Source organism: Echinops telfairi, unplaced genomic scaffold (assembly GCF_000313985.2).
Source record: "Echinops telfairi isolate 266 unplaced genomic scaffold, ASM31398v2 ScPeMD7_3;HRSCAF=10, whole genome shotgun sequence".
NCBI lineage: Eukaryota > Metazoa > Chordata > Mammalia > Afrosoricida > Tenrecidae > Echinops > Echinops telfairi.
Window position 1 is genome coordinate 57,718,890 of NW_022103899.1, and position 10,422 is coordinate 57,729,311.

General features: G+C 56.1%; 1 protein-coding gene across 1 annotated transcript; it reads right to left on the reverse strand.

Moving 5' to 3' along the window:
* Nucleotides 1–3,080: 3,080 nt before the first annotated feature.
* Nucleotides 3,081–8,723, reverse strand: NMUR1 (neuromedin U receptor 1). The gene is made up of 3 exons (XM_045294306.1): nucleotides 8,703–8,723; nucleotides 7,531–8,431; nucleotides 3,081–3,463 (listed from the first exon to the last, which is right to left on the reverse strand). Exons 1-3 carry the CDS (start codon nucleotides 8,721–8,723, stop codon nucleotides 3,081–3,083), a joined length of 1,305 nt encoding a protein of 434 aa, XP_045150241.1.
* Nucleotides 8,724–10,422: the final 1,699 nt, after the last annotated feature.

Consider the following 10,422-nt stretch of genomic DNA (forward strand, 5'->3'; position numbering starts at 1 on the left):
CTGTCTTCCTGCCCCCTTCGAACAAGCATGTCTGAAGAGCAGAGAGCAGATGAGACGATTGTACTGAGGGACTGCGGTGTTGGGGTTCCGATGTGCCCTTGGCGAGACCCCACATGATCTAGTCCCGCGGGCTGTGACCCTGATGGGAGCATGGCCTAGCAGCTTGAAGTTAGGAGTTGGGAAAAAAAGGAAGACCCAAACTGTGTACAGACTACGATTGTAACCGCAGCACACATTCTCAGAAGAAACGACACCCCAATATCCCACAGTGACGTCGGGAGAGTGGGTGAGGTGTCATTGACCTGACTCGCGTGGAGCCCAGCGCATGGCTGTGATCCAGACAGGTTTCCAGGGCTGGTTTGGGGGAAGTAGATCTTCAGGTCTTTCCTGAGGCGTCCCTGGGTGGACTTGAACCCCCCACAAGCATTGAGCGAAGAGTTAAATGCCCGCTCACCTTTTGCTCCACCTGGAGATTCCAGAGCTATGAGGGCTCTTTCGTTTACAAAGATAATTTTCACTCTTGCTCTTTGTGTTTTCCAAACGTGAGCGAGCACTGACCGCTTTCATCATTGAAGTTTGAGGAGGAAATGGAGAACAACCTGCCCCCAGGCACAGGCAGGGGCTGCAGGGTAGGAGCTGGGAGCTTTGGACGGGAGGAATGTCAGCTGACGCCCCACGGCTGGATGCCATCCTCATCCGGGTCATCGGTCATGGAACAGCTCCCAGCCAGCAGTGCTGGGGTTGCACTCCCAGCTTCACTCAGGAGGGCAGCTCTCGGGATCAGGTGACCCCTGGATAAGCTTCACTTGTTGCCTGAGTCCTCCGGAGCTCCCAGTTGGCCGCTGGGAACCCCGGATGGAATTTAGTTTCCTGGAGTTAGACATCCCCTGCCCTCTTCTCACCTCCTCAAGCCCAAAGCAGAGCCCTCCCCACCCTTGGCCCTGGACTGGCCCAGGCCCCTCTCCTGTCCCCAGAGAGCCTCTGGGCGACCAGCACAGCCTCACCGCAGGCCCCCAAGGCACCTGCACCTCGGTGAGGCTGGGGAGCCCGCCGAGCCGGGCTCTGAGTTCAGCATCAAGGTCCCTCCCTCCACCTCTTTCCATCCTCCCCTTGCTGATCCAGCGCTGCCCATACAAAACACAAGGGGCAACTTTAACCAACGGAAGTTGATTTTCTCACAGTTCGGGAGGCCAGAAGGCTGAACTCAGGGTACTAGCACTAGAGCAGTGGTTCTCAGCCTGTGGGTCGTGACCCCTTTGGGGGTCGAACAACCCTTTCACAGGGGTCGCCTGATTCATAACAGTAGCAAAATGATAGTGATGAAGTAGCAACAAAAATAATTTTATGGTTGGGGGGTCACCACATGAGGAACTGTGTGAAAGGGTTGCGGCATCAGGAAGGTTGAGAACCACTGCTCTAGAGGGAGGTTTGTTCCTTGGTGGGCTCTCGGGGAACGTCCTGTCCCCTCTCAGCATCTGTGGGCCAGGCGGTCCGTGGAGCCCCCACGCATCTTGGCATCCGTCTTCCCTTGGGTCTAGGAGATTCCCAGCACAGGGTTCCCTGGATCCCAAAGACACACTCCACACCCACCCTTTCTTTCTTGGTGGTACTGGGTCCCTCTGACCTCCACTCAGTTGTTCAATGTCTTTTATATCGCAAAAGAGATTGACTCAAGGTACAGTCAAATCAGAGATTGCAGGTTACCCACCGGCTGCTCACCACAAGGCCAGAGGTTCAAACTCGCCAGCCCCTCTGAGGGAGACAGATTAGGCTATCTACCCCTGTACAGTTTCATGGACCTTATCTCACGCGCCTGGGGCATGTTGTCAGGAGAGGCCAGTCCCTGGAGAAGGACGTCATGGTAAAGCAGAAGGGTGGGGATGTGGGGGGTAGAGGAAGGCCTTCAATGAGACGGGCACAGGAGCTGCATCAATGGGTTTAAACCTAAGAATAACTGGGAGGATGGTGCCGGACGGGCCGGGGTGTTGTTCTGTGTGCACAAGGCTGCTGCCTATCAGAGCTGATGTGACGGCAGCTAACAACACAGCAACAACGCCTGTAAAGATTTCGTCTCGGAAACCCCAGGGGCCAGCTCAGTTCTGCCTCACAGGGCCGCTGTGAGAGGAACCCACCAGATGGCAGTAAGGCTGGTTTCTGAATTAAAGCAACTGCCGCCAACCCTGCCTCGTTGGCAGCATAAAGGGGGGGACGCAGACCACAGGGACAAGTACATCAGTTCACAGAGTGGAGGACAGTGTCCAGGATACTGAGAATCAGGACCCAGCCAGGTTGATACACATATTGTTTGGGGGGGGGGGCACAATTCAGTTCTCAATACCGCCCTCCTGCTTCTCCATCAGCAAACAAGCTCCGAGTGGCCCTTGTGGGTGGGGACCCTGTGGCGATCAGGGAGGAAGTGGCGGGTGGTTTCTGCCTTGTTCATCTGAGGGGATCTGCAGTTTCTTTACAAGCCGTGACTTCTGCACACATGGAGGCTTCTGTTTAAAGCGCTAAGGCAAACACTGTAAAGCATTGGGCCCCTTTAGGAGACTGGATCCAGGTCCCCAAATTCGCAGTGGCCCCCCTCCTGGCAGAGAACCTCAGAGCAGAATGGGGCTCAGAGGCAGGCGGCAGGGACAGGTGGAAAATAGAGAGGGGTGTAGGATGTGTCCAAACTGTTGAAGCTGGATAAGAAACACGAGAAGAAAGCAGGGCCCAGGGAGAACATTCTAGAAATTGGGGATGGGGTAAGGGACTGGGAGGCCAATGTTTCCCTGTTAACGGAGGGCCATGTCTCTGCAGGCAGACGGGAGTGGGGCAGGGGCCCTGGAGGGCAGGCTGCACATGTATGCCCTTCAGAGAGATAAAATGCCCTGGCCCGTGTCATGGTCCTCGAGAGTGGTGGTGGTGGTGGTGGGAACCTCAATCTCAAATACCCGTGGGGTCAGGAATGACAGAGGTGCTGACCAGACGGGTCAGGACACAGCGGGAGCAGTCAGGAAGACGTTCCTGCAGGTGAGGGCTGATCCAGGGCCCCACACTGCATCTGGCCCTCTCAGGAAAGCTGCTTCAAGTGCCCCTCAGGGGAGGCCATTCTCCTGCGGTCGCTTGGGGCCCCTGTCCTCAGCCAGAGGGAGGGCCCTGATGCTGGGGGAGCCCAAGTCACACAGGGTGCTGCCCGTGGTCACCCTGTGTAGGCTGTGGGAGCGGCGGCCGGGCCTGTGGCGGCGACAGGGGGCCCCCAGGCACAGAGCCTCCTTGAAAGTCTCCCGGAAGCGGCTGGACATGAGGCTGTAGAGCACAGGGTTGGTGGCCGTGCTGAGGTAGAAGAAGACGCCGGAGAGGATGTGCAGGACCTGGTAGGCCACGTGCAGGCCGTCTGTCCAGTGGGACACGAAGCTCCACATGAGGCGTTCGGCGTGGAAGGGGGCCCAGCAGATTCCAAACACCACAACCAGGACAACTGCGGGGCGAAGAGGGTGGACAGCTCAGTGCCGCCCGCCTGCTGGCCCACAGGGCCACACAACTCTCCAGACCCAGACCCCTCCCTTCCACAGGGGGAACTTCCCTGCCCCGGCCACACCTCTGACTGAGTGGCGCTGGGCCCCACTGGCCCCTGCTACCACTAATGGGACAGGGGGACCCCAGAACCAAGTGACCCAGGGATTCTCTCCTCGTGGGTTAGGAATGAGGTGTCTCTAAGCTGTGGGTGCTGAACTCTTGATGGGGCACAGACGGTGGGGCCGAGGACGGGGTGTGTGTGTGTGTGTGTGTGTGTGTGTGTGTGTTTGTAGGAGGGGGAGAAGCCGGAGAATGGGGCCCAGGCTCAGCTCTGTGTGGATGGCACGCTGTGAGGACAAAGTAGAGATTCAGCCACTCCACACAAGCACACGTACACTGTACCCCAGCCCGTGTCAACATGCACACTGTACCACATCACACCGCATACACCCCCCCCATAAACACACACCCACTGTACCACACAAGCACACCCTGTGTCAACACACACACACTGTACCACATCACACCCCATACACTGTACATCACACAAACACACACCCATACACACAAAATGCCAAACACACCCTACATAAATACACACTGTACTACATCACACAAACAAACATATCACCTACACCTCACATCAACACACACACAGCCTACCCACCACACAAACACACCCACACACAGATATGCCACACCACACAAACACAAATATACCAGTTATACCCCCAAATAAACACATACTACACCACATCACACCATACCCATACACACCCCACATAAACACACAGAATATCACATTGCCCCACATACACACAAACACACCACACACCCACAGATGCACACCCCACAAACACCCACTGACCCACACCACAGAAACACCCCCCCCACAAACATACCACACAAGCACCCCACATAAGCACACGCTGCACATCACACCACATACACAAACACATCAATACTATATCACACACACACCAAAAACATACAACATAATACACACACCATCTCACACATCTCACACACACACACACACCCCACAACACACACAGCAGTGTATCGCATCACATACGCAGAAACACAGCAGACACACCATGTCATATCATGCACATACCAAACACATGACACACACCACAGGCACCACAGCATAACACATTGTACACACACATAAAACACATCACACCACGTACACATAAATGTACCACACACCATTTCATAACACCACGCACACACCCCATGGACACACATCTCAAACCACATACACACACACTGAAGCCACACACTACATACTCCGTGCTCACACGCACACCACACCACGCCTCCCTGCGCGTGAACGCGAGCAGAGCAGACAGCTCACCTCCCAGCCCAGGTCTGGACCCACCACCCGGCTGCCTTGGGTCCTGCGTGTTTGCTTCTCCAGCTGTCTCCCCCCACCCCACCCCAGCCCACGGGGTTTCCCCAGAGCCCCAGCACACGCGGGGACAGGGAGGGACGTGAGTCAAAGCGGCCCTAACGGAACTGTGGGTCCCAGCGCCTGCGGGGAGGTGAGCATCAGCCCTATTTCTGGGCGGGGCGGGGACGGAGCAGAGCCAATCGCTGGTCTTCGTGTTGACATCACCTCGGTGGCGTAGAGCCCTGGTGGTAGGTGCAATCCGAAGGCCGGCAGTTCGAAACCACCAGCCACAAGTCTGGGGCCAGTTCTGTCAGGGAGTTAGGGGGGCCTCTCTCTCTCTGTCTCTGGTCAGGGGGCTCTCCCCAGTTAACCGGCCCTGCAGGACGGGACAGAACTGCCCCGTGTGAGTTTCCCGGGAATAGAAAGCCCCATCCTTCTCCCGCAGTTTCAAACCGCTGACCTGTGGTTCGCAGTCCAGTGCATAATGACTCTGGAACGCGGGTGACCTCTCTTGCCCTGGCTGAGCAGGTCTGCTGAGGGTGCTGGGCTGGAATGGGGTGGCAGTGTGGAGCTTCGCGGGGGTGGGGGTGGGGCTCTCATCTGGGAGAAGAGCTAGTCGAGGCCGACTGTCCGCAGAGCCTAGACCCAGCTGGGAGGGACCTGGGCTGGGCTAAGCCACACTCGGGCGTCTGTCCTGATTCTCCTGGGCTCTGGCACCAAATAACATACCCAACCCTGTGTCCAGGGAGCCACTCGTGACTGGCGGCCTCCCGTGCCTCACCGAGTAGAGCAGCCCCGGAGCTCGCTGAGCGGTCATCTGTACGGAAGCAACTTGCTGGCCGGCCTCTCTCCTGCAGTGCCACTGGGTCCCACTGTTGGGACAGCCACCAGAGCACAGGTGCTGCAGCCCCTCCCCCCAGGCCCTTGACCAGACTTTTGCAGACAAATTGTCACTCCTCTGAGTAGTCCACACCCCCCTGGGAGCCACACACCCACCACCTGGAAGAAATCCAGCCAGGGCCCCTCCAGCCTCCAAGCCCTTCTCTGGGGACAGCAGACTCCCACCTTCCCTTCTTGTGGGAACTCACCCACCATGCACTTCCGCCAGAGCGGCTCTCCTAGCACCGTGTCACTCTGGGGACTGTGACCTTTCCCTGGGATAGGGGGAGGGCCTCAGGAATGGGATGACGTCCCTGCAGGCAGCCTCCTGGGCTGCTTTCTATCAGCTTGTCTTGCAAACCACTGAAAGGTGTATGGTGTGCTGTGTGTGAGGGCACATATGTGTACACTGCACACACCCTATACACACACAAGGGAGCCTGTTACACACACTATACTTACCCTACACACACACAAGATACCCCGTACACACCCTATATACACACATACACTATACACACCATGTACATACACAACATACCCCATACACACGTATACCACACATACCCTATACATGGCACACACACACACACACACTACACATACCCTATACACCATACACACATATACACTACACCCAATATAGTGTATACACTGTAAATACACTACATACAATATACATCACACAGATACACTACACACAATATACACCACAAACACCTATACACACATACACCACACACATATATACCACACACACCCTATACACATGTGAACTATGACAATATACACCACACAATACACATGTGCACTATACATACCCCATACACAGCACATACACACTACACACATGTACACTATACACACCCTATGTGCACAATATACCCCCACACCCTTACACACACATACACTACACATACCCTATACATGGCACACAGACATATACACATACATCATACAACCCTATACACAGCACATGCACACCATACAAACATACACAATACACACTCTATACACAACACATATACCAGACACTACACAACACACCGCAAACACCATATACAATATACACTATACACACAATATACACAGTATACACAAATACTATACAGACTATACACTGTATACATGACACAGACACACAGACACCATACACCACACCAGAAGCACCAAACATACATCACACACAATATACCCCATACACACATGCACTATACACACTGCACAACTCCATACATGGCACATACACACATATACCATCCACTACACACCACCTTGCAAGCACCATGCATATGCACTCGGCACACACAACACACATACAATATGCAGCATACATGCCACACCACACACCACACCACCCACATACACCCCATGCTCCTTTTTGTGGGTGCTTCTGGGAGCCTGCACGAGCTTCCTGGGTGGGGGCTATATGGGTGCACACACAGGGCCCCGAGCCCAGCCCCTGCTGTCATGCTCGACAGCTGCTGCCTGAAGTTCTGAAGCTTTCAGCAACGTCCTTGAACTTAAAGTTTGCACTGGGCCCTGGCTGGGAATCTTCAGTTGTTAACGTTTCTCTTTGGTATAAATTTCTAGCAGTCATATGAAGACAGACATACACACACACACACACACACACACACACACACACAGCACATGCACACAGGAAGGCTCCCTCCAAAGCACACAGTCTGGCGCCATAAACCCAGCCCACACCGGCATTCCCAGCAGCCTCTTCTCCCTGCAGAGACACTTACACAGCATCTTGGTCACCTGCCTCCGGCCCCTGTCCTGCAGTTGCTGCTGGAGCCTGTAGGTGTCGCTGTACCTGGCTGCGGTGCCCGGCTGGCCCTTGGCCTTCTGCCTGAGCAGCAGCCGCTCCTGGCGCAGCCGCAGGCCTATGAGCAGGTAGAGCACGCTGATGATGGCCATGGGCAGGCAGAAGAAGAGCAGCGCCGTGGTCTGCACCACCAGGTTGTAGAGGGCGCGAGGGCGGACCAGCGTGCACACCGCAGAGTCGGGCACCAGGCCCCGGCAGGGCACATCCAGCCACTGGATGCCATGCAGGCTGGTGTTGGGCAGAGAGCAGAGCACAGCCAGGCCCCAGACGGCCCCGAGCACGCGGCGCATGTGGGTCCGAGTCAGTAGGGACCTGGCCTGCAGCGGGTGCACCACGGCCACGTAGCGCTCCACGCTCAGGGCAGTGACGTTGAGCACCGAGGCCAGGCAGACGGTTTCAAACAGCAGTGTGCGGAAGTAGCAGCCACTGGTCCCCAGCAGGAAGGGGTAGTTGCGCCACATCTCATAGAGCTCCAGGGGCAGGCCCAGCAGTAAGACTAGCAGGTCCGACACGGCCAGGCTGACCAGGTAGTAGTTGGTGGGCGTGCACATGGTTCTGTGGCAGAGGATGACCACACAGGTCAGCCCGTTGCCCACGGTGCCCACCAGGAAGATCAGCAGGTACATGACACAGAGGGGCACAAAGAGCTTTGTCTGTTGCGGTCCCAGGTACTTGAATCTCAGCCTCTCATCAGTCAGGCTTAGGTCCTCGGGCTCAAACGGCCCATGGGTCCTACTGCCGTTGCACAGGAGGGGGCTCCTTGCCCCACCTGACGGCAGGTCTCCTGGGAGGATGGAGCAATTGAGGCAGAAAGGGGTCTGTGGAAGAGAGAGGAGAAAGACCCAGACAAGGGACTTGGTGGATCCTCTCTGTCATCATTCATCGAAGTAACAGGGCCATCGATGATAAACTCACTGCCCAGGAGTCGATGCTGACTCAGAGGGAACCTATGGGACCGAACAGAACTGCTCCCGTGGGTTTCCAAGACTGTAAATCCCTTCTGGAACAGACAGTCTCATCTTTCTTCCTGGGAGCAGCTGGTGGTTTCGAACTGCTGACTTTGAGGAAGCAGGTCAACGCTTAACCTACTATGCCACCAGGGCTCCTCATGGTCATCATGTTATATGCCACCGAGAAAGAAAAAAACCAGCCATCCAACTACAGAAGGCGTTGTAATCCCAGAGCCAGAAAGAAAAGCCATCTTAGTATCCACAGAACAATACAGCACCACGGATCACTTTACAGGAACTTTCCAGCCATAGGCAGGACTGTTCAAATAAGGTGTTTGTAGTCTATCACGGGGATTGGACAGTTAGCTGTCCAATAAACAAGGTGCATGACTCCCTTGTGGAACTGAGATCATGCACATGAGGTGTATGGGACCTTAATGGCTGGTTTTAAGCCATCCTGCCCTGATGGCAGAGTGGGTTCCATTCTGAGTTGCTAACTGAAGGGTCAGCAGTTGGGAACCACCAGTTGCTCTGCAGGAGAAAGAAGAGGCTTTCTCCTCCTGTGAAGAGTTACCATCTCAGAAACCCACAGGGGCAAGTTCTGCTCTTTCGAAAGGGTTGCTGTGAGTCGGATTCCGTGAGTTGTTTTGCTAGGCTTTAAATAAGTCACTCCAGAGACGGAAAGAGGTACCTGACTACCAGCAAGAAAGAAAGAGTCCACCCTTGAGAGCCTGGTACCCACGCTGAGAACCTCCTAGAAGAAAGATGCCACCCACGTGAAGCCTGCTCAGAGGCTCAAAGAGCCGGGGACCTTCCTTCCTCCAGGGCAGACACAGTGAGAAAGCCTTCCCCCAGAGCCAGCACCCTGATTCAGACGTCTAGCCTCCTAAACTATGAGAAAATGAATTTCTGTCAAAGTCACCCCCTTGCGGTGGCTTCTGTTACGGCAGCACTATCTCATGAACGTGTGGCATCCCCAGGGCTCAGTGGGATAAGCTCAGGGCTGCCAATGAACTGTAAGGTCAGTCAGTGGTTCAAACCCACCAGGGAGAGAGGGGAGTCTGGACTTGTAAAGACTTAGCCTGGGAAGCCCTGGGGAGCAGCGCTACTCCGTGCTGTGGAGTTGCCCTGAGACCCTGACAATACAGCTCTTTGTCCTGGAAGCTGGGTTTGAGGGCTGCTACCACCCCAGGACCACCGAACTAGAACCGACAGGCCTGGGGCAAAGTCCGGCTTGGTTTCAGGTCACCTCCAGCTGTGACTGTCCCTCACGGGACCTCTGTCCCTTCTGCTCACTGGTGGGCTGTCAACATGCAGTCCCCCCACCCCACTCCCCCTACCACAGAGGAGGCTGGTATATTTTAGGGGCTTCCTTCAGTGGGGAGTCCCTCAACTGCATTTCCCAGATGGAAACGGACTGGGGGTCCCGGGAAGACGGGCAGGGGCAGGGGCTGGGGTAGACCTGACCATTGCCTGTCTGTCCAGCCTGCGGGGGGTCTGGTGCTCCCACCCCAGCTCTAGGGCTCCGTTTCCCGCGGCCCTGGGCCTGGGCTATACGACCCCGCCCTGGGCTCGCTCCCAGACACTGAAGCCCACCTGCCCAGCCTCCCACGTGCAACATGCCCAGGGGGGGGCGAAGGTGCCTCCATCCACCCACCACCCCCAGAAGCCCCACCACGTGGGATGCGCCAGACTAGGGTCGGGGAGGCTCCCGCTGCCCCAAGGGTCGTCGCATCCGAGTCTCCGACCCCGCCGCCTTGGGGCGACCCTTCCCTTCCCCGCGCGCAGCTCCCCGCACCTACCATACCGTCGGCGGGGCGACCCCGGTCGGGAGCCCAACGCAGGCAGCGACAGCAGAC

Excerpts from the sequence above, each read along its gene's own strand:
- NMUR1 (XM_045294306.1), bottom strand. The coding sequence starts at position 8,723 with ATGAGGAGCCCTGGTGGCATA. Across the intron at positions 8,432-8,702 it reads TGAGGAGCCCTGGTGGCATA|ACCCCTTTCTGCCTCAATTG; the intron begins GTAGGTTAAGCG and ends TCTCTTCCACAG. Across the intron at positions 3,464-7,530 it reads GCAGGTGACCAAGATGCTGT|TTGTCCTGGTTGTGGTGTTT; the intron begins GTAAGTGTCTCT and ends TTCGCCCCGCAG.